Source organism: Balaenoptera musculus, chromosome 7 (genome assembly GCF_009873245.2).
Source record: "Balaenoptera musculus isolate JJ_BM4_2016_0621 chromosome 7, mBalMus1.pri.v3, whole genome shotgun sequence".
NCBI lineage: Eukaryota > Metazoa > Chordata > Mammalia > Artiodactyla > Balaenopteridae > Balaenoptera > Balaenoptera musculus.
The window spans coordinates 53,175,581-53,196,684 of NC_045791.1; the positions used below are offsets into that span (position 1 = coordinate 53,175,581).

The window sequence follows — 21,104 nt, forward strand, 5'->3', positions numbered from 1 at the left end:
CTTTGTTGTATAAAGCCTAGCTGAATTGTGTCCTGCATTAATGTGGAAAGGAGAACTTGTAAGCAATGAACTTGGATACTTAGCTGAGGAGTTTTCCAAACAAAGTATTGAAGCTTTGGCCTAGTTTCTTGCTTTTAGTAAAATGTGAGAGGAAAGAGAGAAATTGAGGGAAGAACTGTTAAGCAAAAAAGATCTAGGACTTGATGATTTGGGAGATTCTCAGCCTGTTCTGAAGACACTAAAATTAGAAGATTCATTGTCAGGGAAGTGTGCTGTGGGGAGAAAGCCAAGAGTATGGCTAAGTAATCTTGTTTTGCTGAAGAGATAGGCATGTGACTTACTGTTCTCCTCAGTAATCTCAACAAAGCTAGGAATAGGGATTGAATTCTATGATATGAATTCAGGGAACATCTGTGGAGGACCGTCTTGTCTATTGACATGAACCTTCATGGTATACACAGATTACCCACAAGGTTTTTCGAGAGTGTTATATCAGCAGAAACACGGCCAGTTTGGACTGACAGAATGAAGGAAGGCTAATGGACTTCTAAAATTCTATAGGCAGGAAACAGGCTGATAGCACTATTCAGCTGCAAACATGTGCTACCTTTCAAGAAAAAGGAAGAACAGTTTTGAAGGTGGAGCTTCAGGCTCAGAGGGTGTACCCACAGGCCACAGTATTCCCAGGTCTAATGGAATATGGATTAGATGAGCTGGATTTTGAAATTGTTTGGTACTGGTGACTTATTTCTTCCTACCATTTTCTCCCTTTTTTTTTTTTTTTTTAAATATTTGTGGAAAAGACACTTCTTTTTTTGGCTGCCTTGGGTCTTGGTTGCTGCGTGTGGGCCTTCTCTAGTTGAGGTGAGCGCGGGCTACTCTTCATTGCGGTGCATGGGCTTCTTATTGCGGTGGCTTCTCTTGTTGCGGAGCACGGGCTCTAGGCGTGTGGGCTTCAGTATTTGTGGCACGTGGGCTCAGTAGTTGTGGCTCACGGGCTCTAGAGCACAGGCTCAGTAGTTGTGGCTCATGGGCTTAGTTGCTCCACAGGATGTGGGATCCTCCCGAACCAGGGCTCGAACCCACGTCCCCTCCATTGGCAGGCGGATTCCCAACCACTGCGCCACCAGGTAAGTCCCCATTTTCTCCCTTTCGGAATGACAGAGTCTGTAACTTTTATCCTATGCTTGTCCTGCCCTTGTGTTTTAGAAGTGATAACTTGTTTTCTAGTTTCACAGGTGGAAAGGAATTTTAGTTTTGCTCCATGATGTATCATACCCATGGTCTCACCTATACCTGATTTAGATAACTTAAATGATGAGATTTTGGACTTGAGTTGATCCTGGAAACTTTGGGGGATGTTGGGATGCATTGAGTGTCTTTGGCATGTTTGGGATGGACGTGAATCTCTGAGAGACCTTCAGAAAATTATGTATTTTATTTTATTTTTTAATAAATTTATTTATTTATTTATTTTTGGCTGCAGTGGGTCTTTATTGCTGTGCACGGGCTTTCTCTAGTTGCGGCAAGCGGGGTCTCCTCTTCGTTGCGGTGCACGGGCTTCTCATTGCGGTGGCTCCTCTTGTTGCGGAGCACAGGCTCAGTAGTTGTGGCGCACGGGCTTAGATGCTCCACGGCATGTGGGATCTTCCCAGATCAGGGCTAGAACCCGTGTCCCCTGCATTGGCAGGCGGATTCTTAAACACTGCGCCACCAGGGAAGTCCCCAAAAATTATATATTTTAGACTTGTTCTGTTCCTGGGCATTCCTATTTAAAGATATTGAAGCCAACTTTATCAAGGCTTTAACTAACTTTAAATTTCTGACTTAAGCCTTTTGCCAACCTTGTGCCCCACCCTTTTATTGTAAAACCTTCTCTCATTACTTGCATTGGTTGATTTGCCCCCTTTTTATTATTTATTTTTTCTTTTTGGTTTTCTTTTATTGTAAAGGACTTGCCCAAAGTCCCACAACTAGTATCAATAAATGATTCGTATTGTACATGGGAGAGAATCACTTAGTTGTACTATGCATAATATATAGTAATACCCTCTTAAAAGATGTGATTATAGAACTGTTTATGACCTGTTCTAAATGGGCCCAGGCGCTTGTGCTTATTAGTTTTTATTTCTGTTTTTTACAATGTGTATTTATTTTTGCCTGCTCCCATACTTTTATGCTCTTAGCTCTCAATTTACTGCTGGTGTGAGGGACTTTCCTCTTGCAAACAGTCCCCTTATAAAAATACCATATTAGTAAACTTAATGGAATTGTAACATGAATCGTATATAGCATAAAGAGGTCTAAAATAGTCTCTTATATCTGTTATTCAACTTCAGTGTCAGAAATACTTTGAGCACTTACTTTTTTTTGTTCCCATTTCCCACTCTGTTTGAGATGACTAAGCTTGTCAGATAAATAATATGTAACTGCACTTAATATTTGTTTTATTCAGTGGTTTGTGTCCCTTGGAAATTTTTGAAAATTTGCAGATATAAAAGTGATTCTGAATAATACTGTAGTTGTGGTGATTTGATACTTGAAAAGATTTAATCTTAGATAAACTAGCATTTAACACAGACTTAGTAAAATGGAGCTAAACTAGCATTTAACACAGACTTAGTAAAATGGAGCTTTTTATAATCAAATATTTCTTATTAGACTGTTAAATTTTCAAGCCTGGCTAGATACTCTTTAAAAATGCAGTGGTGGGTTTTTTTTCTTGTGTTGTACAAAATTCACTTTTGTTTGAGGGGTTTGCTGGTTTTGGGTTTTTTGTTTTGTTGTTGTTTTTTTAAGTTCCGGCTGGTAGTGCTGAATCGATTTCTTCCAAAGGAACTATTGACTTAGTTATTGATGAATCTTTCAAATATTATGTGCAGTGAAAATAGCTATGTATTTGCATTGACTTCTAATTGTTCCATTCTTGAAAACCAGCTTTCTCCATTTAGAAGTACTGTGTTAGGAGTAAGGAATCAATCTTTTATAATGCCTTTTTGTAGGACTATTTATTTGCTTCATGGTCAAAGATCATTTATTTAAATTACACGTTCAAGCAGAGACCTCTTTTTCCCCTTATAAAAAAAAGAATGGGTAGCAGATGTGGGAGGAATGGGCTTGCCTCTTCTCAGTTTGCAGTGAGAATGTTCATTTCACAATGCCTTCTGTGTTCTTGATGCCAGGAACCTAGTGGCAAACAAAGCAAAGTCACTGCTCTCATGAAGCTTACCTTCTTGTCAAGAGGAGCAGTCAGTGAACAAATATTAAATAAACAAATTAATATGTATGAAAATACGTTAATGTATGAAGAAACATTTTGCTGGTTTCTGAATGAAGAGGAGACAGCCATGTAATAATCTGAAGGGATCAACGTATGCAGAGGCCCTGAATGAGAACATTGTTGGCATTTTTGTTGTCCAGAAAGATCACTGTTGTTAAGTCGTTGTGGTGACGGAGAGAAAGGTAGGAGATGGTTGAAGGGGGTTGGCAAAACTAGGTCATATGGAGTAAGAGTAGTTGATAGGCGTTGGAGGTTTTAAGTAGCTGGGGGTTATATGATAGGGTTTATATTTATAAAAGATGATTCTGGCTGCTGTGCAGAGAGCACACTGTAGGGGGCAAGAGTGAAAGAAGGGAGACCAGAATGTTGCAGTGTTATAGGCCACACTGCATTTAGTTGTCTGGTTGAGGATATATCTTTGGAGGTAGAGCCAGTAGCATTTGCTGTTGAATTAAATGTGATTGATGAGGGAAAGAGGAACGAGGAGGATCCCATTGCTTAAGCAGTAGTGGTACTATTCACTGAGATGGGGAAGATGGGAGAAGTAGATTTAAGTGGGAAAAGCCCAAGATTTTTGTTTTAGATGTATTGTTTTGAGGTTATTATATAATATATCATAATTGAGTTTTGCAGGCTCTACTATGTAGCATTATTTTTGCATATGAAAAATATACCCTTTTAGGTGGTCAGAAGCCACAGCAAATCTGCTTAGAAGTTATTTGCTTGTTAGAATTTTGCCATTATATTAATCTTTCATCATCCATTCTTTTTCTTTTACATGCTCTCCAGTGGCACCTGAAATTTTTTAGTTACAATTAAGATGCCTGTAAAACATCTCCACTAGCCATCCTCTTTAAAGACAACATAATTATTTTGAATTTTGCGATACAATAAACTTGATTATTCAGACACTGATGGTTTGTTCATCTTATGGTTGTCCCTGATCTTTGCCTTTATCAATACCTCCTGCCCTCTCTTGAGGTAATTTCATTGCTTTTTAGTGGAAGGGTGTGTAACTAAGATTGTTCAGTCTTTCTAACTGCTAATAACATTTTAGGGAAAGTTTTGTTGGAGAAAGTTGAAATACATGGATAAGGTTTGTATTAACTGAATTTCAGTCATCTATTTTATTCTTGTCTCACATTAATATGGATTGAATTTGAGAGTAGATGAGAGCAGATTTTTAAAATTTTCTGGATTCCTTAGGGCTTTTTTAATAGAAAAATCCTGTGTACTTATAAAAATTTAATCTTGAGGAAGTGAAAAAATAACTCTTTGGTAGACTAATAATATTTCAGTATATTCCACTATATTCTTTTTTTGATAAGGGTGTCAGCATTCTTAATGAGTAATTTTTTTATGAAGTATCATAAAAAGCTTTAAAATTATGTATTTAGATTTTTATCTTGGAACTTTGTTGTGAGTTTAGGTTGCAAAACACTAATGCAGTATAAATTAACATAATGTGACCTTTGTTTTTCCAGTAGTTGAAATATTCACGCTTTTTCTCTACTTCTCTAACAATACGGAAATTTCTACAGCTTAAATATTGTCAGAGAATGTAAGATTGAGCACATTATTTAGATATGGAGTGTTTTTGCTTGTTTTTGTAGCATGTCTTGAGCAAATTATGTAGATATGGAGGTTTTTTGCTTGTTTTATAGCATATTCTTAGAATTATAGTTAATGTTAAGTCTTCACCACTTTAGCCAAGTAAAGGATAGCATGTACTACTATTTAACATGCCTCTAAAATTGCTATTTCAAAACTAAAGCACCATAGACAAATTTAGACAAATGCTGCTGTTTAAGATAAGACACTAAAGAGGTAATTTGGTTTTCGAATGTGATAAGTACACGTGTACAAGTGTAAACATATTTGTATTATAGCAGACTACCAGTTAGTCTCAGGTACATTGCTTTATGCAGTGATGAAGAATAGTAAAAATTGCTTCATGGAAACATCTCATGTGTAACAAAGTACAGAACATTGGAAATTGAGATGACCATAGTCAGAAAGTATACAATCTAAAATATTTCATCTTGAGTCACCTAAGAGAAGACCTGAATAGAAGAGTTACTTTTATGCTTTCCTTATTAAAAAGATATTGCCAAGGGTTAGGAAAACATTTGTAAGGCATATCCTTATTAAATATATCAGGTTGTATTCTAGATTCTTGATCTAGTCAGCTTAATTTCTTATCCTTTCTAGAACTGTATTTTTAAATAATTTTAATTAAAGTTTAGAATATTCTTGAAGATAGGGAATTTTTCAGGGATCTTCAGAAACAGAATCTAAAGTTTTAGCCACTAGCATTGGAACTAAAAGGTTTCAGTTAATCTTTAATTCTAAATTCAATTGAAAATGAGTATATGGGGGTTTTCTCTAGTGGTAATTTATTGTCTGGCCAGTAATCCAATATGAAAAATGAATATTTAACTGAACTAAAATATATTTATTCTTTTAGAAAAGAGTACAGATCTGTAAGACATGACAGTTATAGGATTTTTTTTTCTTAAAGCAGAATCCATTTAATAGAGAAATGCAGACATTTTTCCTTTAGTGGTGCAAAGTCCTGAATTCTGGGTTTGAAGAGCTGTTTGGTTTTATGTTATGTATTTTATGTAGTACATATACATTTTCTCTAATGTATTATATGTAACAGAGTCCTTGTTTTTAAACTTGGCCTTTTATTCCCCTGTAAAAGTTCTTAATGTGTATACTTGCCCAGAGCAAAATATTTATTTGAAGATATTTATTACAATAAATAGGTATCCTTTGAAGGCTGAAAGTTAAACACTAACTTTCTTTCAACTTTGTTGAGCTCAAATCTTTGGCTGCTTTATCTTCTATCTGAACTGCTACTTGAAACTTAGAGTTTCTGAGAAATCTTTGAAGTACATTTGGTGCCTGATATGTGAAGTTATTTGATCATGCTTTGCAATGCCTTGTTGAGAAGACAGGACATAGGGAAAGTTTTTAAAAGTTAAAATTATATACACTGTACATGCCTTGAAGTGTTTTCTTTTGAAATTGATAGATTGTAAACCTCTTCATTTAAAAGTAGTGTTTCTTGACTTTTTAAAACTTGAATTAATACTACTTTACTTACCCATCGCTACTTTGGATTTTAATTGCCACACAACAGACCTATTAAACCTATCCCTTATTATTACACTTTCCTCTTGTAATTATTGAAATTGTACAAATTCTGTAAAATATGCTTAAGATGGTCTCTTCACATTAGATAGCAGTATCAAGGAAAAATAATTTATCAAATAGTACTTTAAAAATAAGCAGAAGTGGTCCTGTCAAATGCAGTTTATTTGATCTTGAGGGTGAATGGATTGTAAGGACTGGTGCACATATTAGAAATAAGCTGTTGGGCAAAATGTCAAAGAGCTATATTTTTAAATAATAGCTTTTTTTTATAGCTATAAACAAGTTATATATAAATGTTGGTAGTACCAGACCATTGAAAATAAAACTTGTTTGTGATAAATTCCATCCTTCGTTCTCTATCCTAAAATGTAACTGAATGATAATAAAGTGCTATTCATCTGCAGGTGCATTGCTTCTGCTTAGTTAAAAGATGGTTGAAAGGACAGGAATTAGTAGCATGTTGTATTAGCCTTTTGTAGTGTATTTTGTCCTAAGCATCTTAATTTCCCTGTTTTGAATGCTAAGTAGCAAGGGTCTTGGTTTAGAACTAATACCCATCATGCATGTAAACGGTATGAAAGAGCTGCTTAGTAAGTTAACACAAAGTGTTCTTGTGTCAGTCCTTGTGGAAATAGATACAATACAAACATTACAGCTGAACTCACGGCAAACTCCATTAAGTAAAAACCTGGCCTCATTGTTCAGGAAAAAGTTTGAATAGAATGCAAGCTCATTTTGTTGAATGTAATGTCAGGCTTTTAGGGACTGTATTGAGGGATAAGGTTTTGTTAAGTTGAGACCAATTCATTAAGTTTTATTGCCTGGTGAGAAGCAGTAATACTTTATTGTAAGACTTCATCAAATATTCATGGTTAAAGAGAAGTAGTAAATGTATTCAATCAAGTGGTCTTTTGGGGTTTTGAAAAGGATTATGAAGTCTGCTCAGCTGATAGTTTAACATTCATTGAGGTTATTTAACAAGGATAATTTTAATCTCTGAGTTTAATTTTGTTGTCCAGGCTTCCCTCTTTTTACTGTCACAAATCCAACTCTATAAAAATTGTGTCACATTATAGGATGAGTGGATAATATATCCATTCATATAATTTATGTATTTCCTAAGTGGGTATATTTTTTAAGTTATCTTAATTTTGAGTTTCGTGTACGAGGGAGTTATGACCTACTTGCTCATTGTGAGGTTGCCATTTGTTTGGTCAGACTCTAGCCTCACCTCACTACTGTTGGTGATCCTTTCATGTCTTGGATAATATACTCTCCTTGACACATGTAACATAATAAGCAGCCGTGTAAAATAATAAGCAGCCTTTTGTTTTGGCCAGTTCAAGTTGTCTTGAAGGGACATGGTCAGCATTTTCTACATGATGTTAGAAATTTCTATAGGATTGCCCTCATTCTTGTAGTTGATTTCAGGCTACCCACCTCCTCTTTTTTATTTCTGTGTTATACTTGTGTTCATCTGACATTTTTGTGGCAGCATCTCGTACACATGAAACTCATCCTTTCCCAGTTCGCTGTGTGTTTGCATCTTTAGCTTAACAGTGAATTGAAGTTTTGTGATTTTTGTGGTTTTTGTCCATTTCAGAAAAACTAAGCATATTCAACTAAGTCAAATTTATTAATTTTTTTGTGTCCTTTAATCTCCATTCCTTAGGCAGATGATGTTGAGGGCAAAATTAGACAAATCATTCCACCTGGATTTTGCACAAACACGAATGATTTTCTTTCGTTGCTGGAAAAAGAAGTTGATTTCAAGCCATTTGGAACCTTACTTCATACATACTCTGTTCTCAGTCCAACAGGAGGAGAAAACTTTACCTTTCAGATTTATAAGGTAAAGATAAATCTAAATATTCCCTGGGTGAAAGTACCTCATTTGCCTGAAACCTGTATCCTGTTTTGATGTGTTTTTTTTCAGTGATTTATTCTAACTTCAGGAAACAAGTCTTTGTCAGCATTAAAAACAAAGATCTGTTTTGTATGTGTGTCTGTGTACACGTCTTAATCTGAGACTTCTAAACACTTTCCCACAGAATAGTTTTGTGTTCTACAGACTTTCACTTACCTCTGTGATGAGTTTCACCTGACTTTTCCTGGCTTTTTCCCTAGGCTGACATGACATGTAGAGGCTTTCGAGAATATCATGAAAGGCTTCAGACCTTTTTGATGTGGTTTATTGAAACTGCTAGCTTTATTGACGTGGATGATGAAAGATGGCACTACTTTCTAGTGTAAGTACAGTTCTAAAGCAACAGTAGACCTTATTACCTCCACAAAGCCAGCATTTTAATTGTGGCGGCCCAATTATTAGGACAGTATAATGATATTTTTCCCAGGAAAGAAAAACTATTGTTTATGAGGCTTGAGTTTTCCTTCATTATGCTTTGGGAGACCTTGAGAATAGAGTTGAATAAAATGCTGTTGTCCGTTAGGGCCCTGAATGTAGGCTTAAACAGTAAAACGAGCTTTGCCTGTGTTTTCTTTTACTTGCCACCTATTCATCTTTATAATAGGCAAGTGCACTGAAGTGATGTAAAGAGGTCTGATTTATCCAAGTTGCTGCACACCAATTAAGTGAATTGTATATTCAGAACATAGCAGGTGTACCCATTGGGCCCTCACAGAGTAGCTTGCTGACACTGAAAATTCAGTCAGAGAATGGAAAAGAAAATGGACACTGCATGGGAGCGCGACTGTAATTGACCTGCTTGGCTTTCTGTTTTATCTGCAGATTTGAGAAGTATAATAAGGATGGAGCTACACTCTTTGCGACCGTAGGCTACATGACAGTCTATAATTACTATGTGTACCCAGACAAAACCCGGCCACGTGTAAGGTAATTGGCAGTATAACACGTGCCTTGTCTTTTATTTCAGAAGAAGGAACTGCTGAAGTTTCCAATACTTGTTATAATAGTGTTGATTTGTTTTTAAAAAATCACCATTATTCATTGGCTGTGTACTGATTTATTTCATTGTTCCCTTTGAAACAGTGTGGAAGATTAAATGTTTACAGTTTTGAGTAGCTCAATAATTTTTGGAATTCTTGAAGGTGGATTGAAAAAAAGATCACACTAACTTTAAAGTGTTTATATTACTATAGTGACTTGCAATTTGTAAACCGGTCATGTTGTGATATTTGAATATAATTTCTTTACTATAGTCAGATGCTGATATTGACTCCATTTCAAGGTCAAGGCCATGGTGCTCAACTTCTTGAAACAGTTCATAGATACTACATTGCATCTCCTTCTGTTCTTGATATTACAGGTATGTAAATTTTGATTTGTTGTTGAAAGAGCCTTTCTAAAAAATCTCTTCTTTACTAATCTTGGTTTTGTCAGAAATAACTATTTTATTTTAAATAGCAGCAGTCTCCTGAGGTCTTTTTGGAACTGTTTAAAGATGGCTTAAGGTTACATTTTAAATCATAAGCCTTTGTGGGATTGGATTGCATCTCTGAGCATGAAGTGCTCATTAATTGAACAAATTGAGGATAATGAACTGAATATATAATGGGAAATCTTAGGCATATATATGTTGCAAGTGTGGTATGACTTATTTGTTCAGTTTATTTGGCAAACAGTTTATAAAGTTGATGTATCTTTTCATCTAACTTTACTGCTCCTGTTAAATGATTTGGAAACTTGGGAGATACAGAAGTGATTACTAAAGTTAGTTTATATCAAAAGTTATAAATTGTTTAAGTGACACCTTCACTAGCTTAGTGACTTGTAAAATTATAGAAACATAATACAAACAATAACACTTCTTTTTAGCTAAGCTCAAAATTGTTTAGCTTCTGTTTACTTATAGAGCTTGGACTTGGTACTACATGAAGGGACTTTTTTGGTGATTTTAATCTAGAGACTTAGAGTTCACATAAGTAGTCTTTGTCTTCTCTAGTGGGTAATGTGCCAGCAGGGGTTGTTTCTGTGCAGCCTCTTAACCACTTTCTTCTGTCTACTCCAACCAATAAAGTCCTTGATACTTAGCACCAATTAGCAGATAAAGAATTTTATTTCTTAAATCTCAGTGAAGAGTCATCAATAATGGTAGCCTTTATGCATTGCAAACTGAAGTCTCTAAAGAGAAAATGCTAAACATGCTAAAGGACTTGTGAATTTGAAAACTGGGTATTGGCCTTTATTTTCAGTGTTAACATTTCTTAGCATTATAAATTACTAAAAATGCCTTATCAGCTGTTCTAAGATATTTCTCCTCAATTTCCATACCCAGTCCTTTAAAAAAAGAAAAGTACAGAATTTTCTACTCTTTGGTTGTTTTAGTTGCCTATAGCTCCATTATTTTGTATATTTTTTAAACTTTTTGGATCTTTATGAGGCTCTGGATTTCCCTTTGCAATCCAGGATATTCTTTATATTGAGATGGCCTTTTGCTTACTTGACATATAGCCAGATATAGTAAAAATTAAAACTTAACCATCAATGGCCTATGTTACAGGATAGATAGGTGTTTGTGGTGTAATTGCCACCCATTTTTTTTTTTTTAGCACTTTTTTTTTTTGGCCGCGCCTTTTGGGTTGCAGGATCTTAGTTCCCCAATCAGGGATTGGACCCGGGCCCCGGCAGTGAGAGAGCCGAGTCCTAACCACTGGATTGCCAGGGAATTCCCTTTTTTTAAGCACTTAAAGTAAAATACTGGAAAACAGTTCTTTATATCATGTGCCATCTTCCTTTTGAGGATGTCGGTATCATAAGATATACAGGGTTTGAACACATATTGGTTGTATGACCTTACATATAGAATTGGTGATTTGTTTCTTCCAGAATTATGAAGAGAGTTGCATTTGGCAATAGAAATTGATCTTGGGCTAGAATATATCTCAGTGTTATTAACCTGTTAGTTGTATATTAAGAACTAATTATATCTGTCCTTTAAATGTTCCTTGTAGTACTGGAATATGTTACATGGCTTTTTAGAATGTTATCTGTAAATTTTTTATAATATGAAGTTTTTTTTTTAAATGATAGAAGAGCATTTATGTTGGTAGATGATGTATTTAACTTGGGAAAAAACTCAAGTTTTGATCCCACGTATCACTATAGATTTATATCCAAGCAAATTTCGTCTTTTAAATGCATCACTCATCTGTGAAGGATGTCACAGATTAATGGGTGTTACCATTTTAGGTTCATTTTCAGGCTGACACCTTCAGTTAAAGTGCTGAAAGACTGAGTGGTGACTTGGCCCCTTATATTAAGCTGCAAACAAAATATTGTTAGTCTATAATGGCTTATTTAAAGCTAAGTGGAAATTTTTTTTGCACAATTTTTCAATATATGTGAAAATTTCAGATAAGAATGTGGCATGAGATTTTTTAGATTTTTCTCAACTGTAATTCTTTTACCTTTGATGTGTTTTTTCCTAAAATTCTGGGGGTATATAAGTTACTTAAGTTACTTAAGCTTTCACTCATACGAAATTTTATTTTAAACTGATACTAGCAACACAGTTTTTCTAAACCAGTTAAAGAAGAGGTGGACTTGGAAAAACTGACATTGAATAAGCATGTGCCTCACTATTAGCACTTAAAAACATTTTTTTAAGAGATGCTTGCTTAAGAGTTTGTCACTTAGTAGAGATTTAATTAAAGCAGCTTTATTGAGGTATGATATACATAGCATTAAATTCATGCATTTTAAGTGTACAGTTCAGTATTCTTAGTACACTTGCCTAGTTTTACAACCTGTTTTAGAATATTTCTGTCACTGTAAAAAGATTCCCTCCTGTCCATTTGCAGTCAGTCCCCATCCCCAGCCTCTTGTATTGAGGTTTGTGATCCATTTTGAGGTAATTTTTGTGCATTATGTGAGGAAAGTTTCTAAATTAATCTTCTTTTTTTTTTTTTTTTAATTAATCTTCTTTACATATGGCCATCCAGTTTTCCCAGCAGTTTGTTAAAAAGACTGTCCTTTCCCCTGTTGAATTGCCTTCGTATGTTTGTTGAAAATTAGTTGCCCATAAATGTAAAGATTTATTTCTGGATTCTTTAATGATCTATGTCTATCCTTCTGCCAGTACCATACCATCTTGATTTTTTTTTTTTTTTAAGAAATAGAGGCTGTTTATTCAGAACGCCATCTTGATTTTTTATTGTAGCTTTATATATGAGTTTTTTTCGTGTGTGTATGTTTTGCCTTAATGATAATGTCAAGTTTAACCTGTTAAATATGTAAGTTGAATTTGTGGAGCATGTTCAGCCTGGTTGCTGTAGAATAAACAGACGTTTCTTCAAATGACTGATGAGTAGAGTTAGAAATGGGTACTGTCCCTGGCCAGGTGGGTGGGAATGGAGCAGAGAGGAGAGGCCTCAGTCAGAGGGGCCTGGCCTGGGACGAGCCATGATCCTCAGGGACCCAGAGGCACTGGCTCCCAGAAGATAGTCCCTCTCTGAGTGAGCACCCAGGCGACACAGACTAGGGCTGGTTGTCGCAAACTCATCAGCAGCTGACCCTGGTACAGCCGCCCCGGAGGTGCAATCTATGTGACCAGTGGAAACTCTTCTTACCCCACCTCTCAGACACACAACGCCCCTCCCAAAAAGGTTCTAGATTCTGAAAGCAGCAAAAACATTCAAATGGTTCCAGAAGAAATAGTCTTCATCTTTTTGTCTCAAAGATAGCAGCTGTTCCCTCCCTGCAGCACAGTCCTCCTTTTCCCCCAAATGATTTTACATGCAAGATAATGAAGAGGAAGCCCCGTGCAGTGAGGGGCTCCTAGCTGTGAGGGCCTGCTGCAGTGGTACCAGGGTATAGGGTGGGCAAGACAGGGCAGAGGTCCTGGCAGTGGGACCCAGTTGCCTGGTATTTCTTCCCACAAGCCACGCTTACTTGTTCAGGGTGAGCGACTGCATTCATTTCCTGACAGAGTTACATTATCATTTGTTTTCCTTTCCTCTTTCTTCCTAGCAACCTCCTGCCTCTCTTGCTTTCTGCTCTTTCTGAATGATCGATCACTAGCCAGGCAAGGTGGCCTTGGCCTGCTCCGTTTCCCCCGCTAAATACATTTTCATGTAAGGCTCTTCTGCTTTTTCTTCTCAATGTCATCTTCTTCTCTCCTTGAAAGCTCCTTTGGCCTATCTAGATCTAGTTGTGTGACCTTTCTGATCGTCTGTGCCACGTGGTTGGGGTTCTTGATGTTAATGAGTCCTCCTGCACCTTTGCTGGTGGTCAACTTCATCTTCACTGTCTTCTGAGGCTAGAGATTTCTTCTTTCTGGAGTCACCTGCAGCCCCATCTCTACCCTCTTTCCTTGGTTCTCTTCTTCCCTGGCCGCCTGCTTTTCAGCTTGGAGCTCTTTGTCGGTCTCCTTGGGACTCAAATACTGCCTAGCCCAGCCTTTGTGGGGAATCTGTACATTCCTTTGTGTACATTATCTGTACATTCCTGATAGATCATAATTTCATAACAAGCTGATGCCATGACAGAATTTCACTTCTTTACCACCTTAAAGCCATGGTCATATAATGTTTACCTAATAATTACATGTATATGAAGTGCTGCATAGAAGCATAAGATGGTATTTAAGTACATATGGATTGAATGAATGAATAACTCAATCATAAAACATTACCCTTAGCTCAGACTCTTTTATAAACAGCTTTATTGAGATATAGTTAACATGTCATACAATCCACTTATTTAAAGTGTACAATTTTTTTTTAAAATTTAATTAATTAATTAATTTATTTGGCTGTGTTGGGTCTTCGTTGCTCTGTGCGGGGTTTCTCTAGTTGTGGCGAGTGGGGGCTGCTGTTCGTTGTGGTGCACAGGCTTCTCATTGCGGTGGCTTCTCTTGTTGTGGAGCACGGGCTCTAGGCACACGGGCTTCAGTAGTGGCACACGGGCTTCAGTAGTGGCTCGCGGGCTCAGTAGTTGTGGCTCATGGGCTCTAGAGCGCAGGCTCAGTAATTGTGGCGCGCAGGCTCAGTAATTGTGGCGCACTGGCTTAGTTGCTCCGCGGCATGTGGGATCTCCCTGGACCAGGGCTCGAACCCGTGTCCGCTGCACTAGCAGGCGGATTCTTAACCACTGTGCCACCAGGGAAGTCCCAAAAGTTATAAATTTTGTTATAGCCCTGTTTATCTACTTTTTCTTTAGTTGCTTGTGCTTTTGGTTCGTTGTCTAAGAAACGATTGCCTAACCAAAAGTCATGAAGATTTACTCCTATGTTTTCTTCTTTGTAGTTTTACCTCTTACACTTAGGTCTATGATCCGTTTTGAGTTAATTTTTGTGTATTGTGTGAGGAAAAGGCATCCAACCAAATCATTCTTTTTGCTGTGGAGATCCAGTTGTCCAAGTGCCATTTGTTAAAAGACTATTCTTTCCCTCATTGAATTGTGTAGGCACTCTTCTCAAAAATTAATGGGTCATAAATGTATGGGTTTATTTTAAACTCTCAACTCAGTTCCACTGATCTACATGTCCATCCTATGTCAGTACCACACTGTCTTGATTACTATAGCTTTGTAGTAAGTTTTGAAATCAGGAAATCTGAGTCCTCTAACTTTTGTTCTTTTTCAAAGTTGTTTTGGCTATTCTGAGTTCCTTGCATCTCCATATCAGTTTTAAGATGAGCTTGTTAATTTCTGCAACAAAAAAAGCCAGCTGGGATTTTGATAGGGATTGCATTGAATAATTTGTAGAGTATTGCTATTGTAACAAAACTGTCTTGTGACCTATGTACTACCTCAAACGTTAACATTGTTTCAAGTCTTCTACTGATCAGAAAATGAGGGCTCAGAGAAGTGAGGTAATTTGCCTAAAGTCCTACATCTGTGAATGACAGAACCGGGACTCAAACACATGTTCTCTGACTGCAGTATTTTTTCTGCCTATCATGTTTTGATATTTTCCTTGTCCACTACTTAGTCTAATGTAGCTAACATAGACAAACATAAAGGAACATCTATGCTATCCAGATGCAATGAAGAAAGAATCAAAATCATATTTTCATTTTATTCTCTAAATAAAAAAGATTTGTTTTGTAAAAGGAAGAATTTTTTTAATTGGGTGAAAGAAGCCTAGCAGACTATAAAGGTTATTAAAGAAGGGAGTTATAAATTGAGCTTTGGAACCCTTAGGTATCAGAAAATACTTGCTTTTGGAGTTGATTATCCAAACTTGAATCTCTTGTTTATACAGCTACGTTAACTGAAAATAAAACTAAGGTACATATATATGATAACAAACCAGTCAAAAAGTTTACATTTGAAAAGGAGTAGCTCTAATTTCACAAATAATATATATGTATTTGCAAAAGGATTGCATCTATAATTTTATTTGACTAATAGTGCTATTGTTTGATTTATAAGGAATAATCCTTTCACATTGTAACTTTTGTATATATATATATATAATTCTTTTAAGAATATTTGCCTTTCTAAGCTTAGCATGTATATTGAGGTTGCAAATGATGAAGAAATTATGTTAGGTAAGGGAAATGTTATTCTGCTTTATTTCTTTAGCGGAAGATCCATCCAAAAGCTACGTGAAATTAAGAGACTTTGTGCTTGTAAAGCTTTGTCAAGATTTGCCCTGTTTTTCCCGGGAGAAGTTAATGCAAGGATTCAGTGAAGATATGGCAATAGAGGCTCAACAGAAGTTCAAAATAAATAAGGTATTTTTAGTCTGTAGGAGGAAAACATTCAAATTTTGAAAAAAAAATTTTTTAAGTACTTACGTAATTTAAACATTGCAAATACATTAAGAATACAGGCCCTGAAGCCAAATTGCTTGGGGTCAAATTTGGCTTCACCACTTGCTCTTAGGGCAATTTAGTTTACCTCCTTGTGCTTCAATTTTCTCATTAATAGAATGGAAAGATAATTGATTTCATGGCTATATTAAGTGTAACAAGCAGAACAAAGATGGATAGTAGGATCTTATTTTTGCTTTTTAAGAAAATGTTTATCTAAACTGGTAAAGTAGTTAATGCCCCTGGAGACTGTATTGGTGGGGAGGAGGGTTGGAATAAAACACATAACTTTCACTTTTTATACTTCTATAGATGTTTGTTTGAATTTTAAAGTAGTAAATATCTTAAGTACAGAAAAAATAATATGGGAGTTCAGAGGAATTTGTTATATTTACGTAAGCAAGAAATCAGAGTATTTCATAGAAGGGATGCATTTGATCTAAGCCTTGAAGAATGGGTAGGTTTTGGATTATAAACGTATGAGGGATGAAGAGTATTCCAGTAATAAGGACTAGCAATTAGTGGTGGTGGTGGGATGAATTGGGAGATTAGGATTGACATACATACACTAATATGTATAAAATAGATAACTAATAAGAACCTGCTGTATAAAAAAATAAATAAAACAAAATTTAAAAAAAAAAGGACTAGCACTTGATACTGTTGACCTCCCCTCCCTTGACTTCTAAGGTACTACAGTTCCTGGTTTTCCCCTTAACCACTGTGCTCATCTTTTTTCCGATACTGTCTACTAGCTTCTACTCTTCCGTATGCTCCCTAAATATAATTCTTCCCCAAAGTTTTTTATCCAATCCTCATTTCTTCTCATTCTACTTAATTCTACCTGGGAGAGCTCATCGAAATCTTCAATCCAAATTTTCCTCCTGAGCTCCAAAACTGTATACCAAAAGTTTACTAGTCACTGACCTTCAAGAAGCAACTTAATTTGAATTGAAACTTTCCATCTTCTCCTGCATAAAAACACTTTAATGGCTTCCTGGCTTTAAGATAAAATGTGATTTTAGAAATAATTTATATTTCCAGACTGTATTAAACCTTTATTAATGAGAATTTATTTAATAGCTCAGCCTTTAAAAGACAGAATATGAGCACATTATTGGGATTAAAACTCCTTAGTATGGCACACAGATCCCATCATAATTTGGCCCCTGCCTACCTTGCTAGCCTGAGCTTCCTACCGCTTTCCCACACGCTCTGGCTTTGCTGAACTTCATGTCATTTCCCAACTATGCTACAACTTTCCGCCTTTTATGTCCCTGCATATAAGCTGTTCCCTTTGCCCTTATACCCCCCCTTCTCCTGTTCCTCCATCTTTGCTTGGCCAGATAGTACTCATTTTTTCAGGCTCAGCTCAAGTGTTTCTTCCAGAAAGTTCAGTGTTATCTTCTCAACCTCTGTATACCTGACCTCTTCCCCACTCCCAATAAATAGGTAAGTGAAATAACAGAAATAGGAGAACTATAGGCCTACTCCTTTGGCTTCAGTGTTACCCAAACTTCCTGATTCTTCTCATATTTCTTTGACTGTTTTTCTTTGTTCTTTGTCTGCTCCTTAACTGTCACTGTACTACAGGGTTCTGACCTCTCCCCTGTCTTCACTGTGTATGTTTTCCTTGGGTGATCTTAACCATTAACTAGTCTTATGGTTTAAACTCTTGCCCTGTATACTGATATTGCTTAAATCCTTACCCTTAGACTAGAATTTTCTTCAGATTTATATGTTCTGCTGCCTCCTAAATCTCTCCTACTCTGAAAACTGTCATTCCATACCCTTCTCCACAGCCAGTCTTTCCTCTTCTATATTTCTAGAATCCTTGTTCCCTTAGTATTCTTATTTGTGCTATCTCAGTTCATGCCCTCATCATTTTTTTTTTTTTTTTTGGCTGTATTGGGTCTTCATTTGCTGCATGAGGGCTTTTTTCTAGTTGACGGGCTTCTCATTGCGGTGGCTTCTCTTATTGTGGAGCACGGGCTCTAGGCACATGGGCTTCAGTAGTTGTGGCTCGTGGGCTCAGTAGTTGTGGCTCATGGGCTCTAGAGCGCAGGCTCAGTAGTTGTGGCTCACGGGCTTAGTTGCTCCGTGGCATGTGGGATCTTTCCCTGACCAGGGCTCAAACCCGTGTCCCCTGCATTGGCAGGCGGATTCTTAACCACTGTGCCACCTCATCATTTTTTGCCTGATTTAATAACTGAGCTTCCTAATTGGTCTCCCTCCCCTTCTTTCGCTGCCATTTTTATGTAGCTGAGAAAACGCTTTATTTAAAACTCAAACCTGTTACCAACTAGATAAAACCCAGCTCTTTCGCCCAGTATGTACGGCTCAGTGCTCTCGCTCCATCCTCACTCTGCTGCTACTTCTCGCTTTGTTTTTTCAGTTTGTGCTCCAGCAGTGTCAGACTGCTTCTGCATGTGTGTGCACGCGACATGCACACACACATAGTGCCCTCCCCTCTTTCAAGTATAGCATGCTCCCATTCCTTTAAGAGTCACTCAGGTTTTATTCCCCTGGGAATCCTCTTCTAACATTTCCCCCATTCCCAGGCTGTGCTACCATAATATCCTATGCATATTTCTATCATTAAATTAACCATACCTTAGTCATTTGTATTACCCACTAGACTGCTAGCTCCTTGAGGACAAAGATTATATCTTTTATTGCTCTTTGTCTGGCATCTAGCACAATTTCTGGCCTATGACAGCTATTCAATATATGCTGTGTTCTTTTGGGAAGGTGTTACTATTTTGTAATTTGAAATGTTCATATTTTTCTTTTGTTTGGTTTATTAGCAACATGCCAGACGGGTTTATGAAATTCTTCGACTACTGGTAACTGACATGAGTGATGCTGAACAATACAGAAGCTATAGACTGGATATTAAAAGAAGACTAATTAGCCCATATAAGGTAGGACTTTCAAGGGTCTTAAACATTATATTCTTGTCACTGTTTAAAATAAAGAAGAAAATCTAGCAAATGCCAGTGTATGGGAGAGTCCAAATTGTTTTGCTAAATTAACTTTTACAAAAGTGAAAATATTCTTCCAGTTAGTTATAAGAATTCTCCCTGTCATAATTTTCCAATGTAAGCTATAAATCTGTTTCCATTCACTTAAAAACTAATCCCAAGGAGAGTCTACTCATGGTTATTTTTTTCTTTCATTTGTATGCATCTTTTTAAAAACTGAATGCCCAGAATCTTCCCTAACAAAGTTATCTTGTTAGTTTTTTCTAATTGTCTTCCCATTTGTCATATATATTCTGTTTACCTTTGCTCCTTTCTTCCTTAATGTGGCCTTGGTTGCCATTTGTAACCTCTATACTTGACCATAGCTGAAATTGCAGCTTAGTGTTGTTTACCTCTTTTTTTTTTGTTGTTGTTGTTGTTATTCTTGCTCCATTCCCCCCGCTTTTTTTCATCTCCTTTATTTTCCTCTAGCTCAAAAATCTCCCCTCCTAGATCAGGTCTGGCCTCATCATCATTTGGCCATTATTAAGGTAGATATTGTCCACGCCAGCTTGTGTGGAGGAGGATTTGCTGTGATTCTTGTAGCTGGACAGTAATCTGATTGTAGAGAATATTCATTTATTTATTCAACAACTAATCATTGAGCACCTGACATGTGATTGCTGCATTTGAATACACTATACCTAGAAGCTTATACAGCACAATAGCTGGGAACATAAATGACAAATTCGAATCTGTCTTAAGATTGAAGGAGAAAGTCAATTAATAATGAGTACTTAATATATCAAGTACACATAGTTCTGATTTTTCTTTGTTTTAATATTTATTTATTTATTTATTTATTTTATTTGGCTGTACTGGGTCTTACTTGCGGTATGTGGGATCTAGTTCCCTGACCAGGGATCGAACCCAGGCCCCCTGCATTGGGAGCGCAGAGTCTTAGCCATTGGACCACCAGGGAAGTCCCTGATTTTTCTAAATTAATCCAAGTTTTATTTATCATAGATTCTGCTTTATAGAGCAGTCTTTTGAATGTTGATGGTATATAGGTTGTACTACTCGTTGAATCCCAGCTCTTTTCCTTTATCACATCTTGTTTGCAGTGCAGCCGTATTTCCTAATTTGTTATTGTAATTCTAAACATATCACATTCTGTATATAAAAATAATTATTTGCTTATGACTATACATCCTTGTATCTCGAATTCATATATATGTTTTTTTCTTCATAGTGCCATTTTATTAAGCAATTTAATGGATTGATTTTCTATCGTATGAACTACCATCTGCATATAACAGGTTGTAATAAATTATAATGGTCTCTGTTCCCAAAAATTGTCCGAAGTAACATTTTATTCTTTTGTCAATCCTTATGTTTATCAATTCAGAAACATCAGAAAATTGGTAGAAATGGTACTTTCCAAAGATTTTGATCTTTAATATTAATTTGTTAGCTAGAAAATTTCTTTATGATGAAATTAGGCATGTAGAACAATATAATTAGGTGTTATCATGACAACATTTAAGAGTATTAAAACTGTTTTAGTAAAGTGAAATAATTTATTGAATTATGCATCTCAGATACTTGTGATATTTTATATAGGCAGATGTAGCAAATGAGAGAGGATGAATTCTAAGTATATACAGTAGTCATGAAGTTATGCCAAACAATGGGAATTTCTGTAGTTCATAAAAGCAAGTATTGTCTACTCTTAAAGAATGATGATTTTTTATATTAAGTATCCTCACCTGTCCAGCAAGTTCACCTCATCTAAAAGACAACCAAAGACTGGTTATTAAACTCTTTAAATTCTTAACAGCCAAAATGGGTATCACCATCCTTGCACTAAAGCTCATACACAAATTATAAATTCTTCAGATACTTGCTCAAACCCTAGTTATAGTATGCACATTTTAATGAGTTTAGTTATCCAGTATTCT

At 36.2% G+C, this 21,104-nt stretch overlaps 1 protein-coding gene and 1 pseudogene across 2 annotated transcripts in view; one reads left to right on the forward strand and one right to left on the reverse strand.

Moving 5' to 3' along the window:
- HAT1 (histone acetyltransferase 1) overlaps positions 1-21,104 on the forward strand; it is a 48,376-nt gene that overhangs the window by 22,183 nt on the left and 5,089 nt on the right. For both annotated transcript variants that reach the window (XM_036858965.1, XM_036858966.1), the window contains exons 5-10: positions 8,115-8,294; positions 8,570-8,691; positions 9,192-9,296; positions 9,623-9,729; positions 15,951-16,102; positions 18,988-19,104. In XM_036858965.1, the coding sequence (XP_036714860.1) occupies positions 8,115-8,294; positions 8,570-8,691; positions 9,192-9,296; positions 9,623-9,729; positions 15,951-16,102; positions 18,988-19,104 (783 nt within the window). The remainder of the gene's footprint in view (positions 1-8,114; positions 8,295-8,569; positions 8,692-9,191; positions 9,297-9,622; positions 9,730-15,950; positions 16,103-18,987; positions 19,105-21,104) is intronic.
- On the reverse strand, positions 12,847-13,939 carry LOC118897764 (annotated as a pseudogene).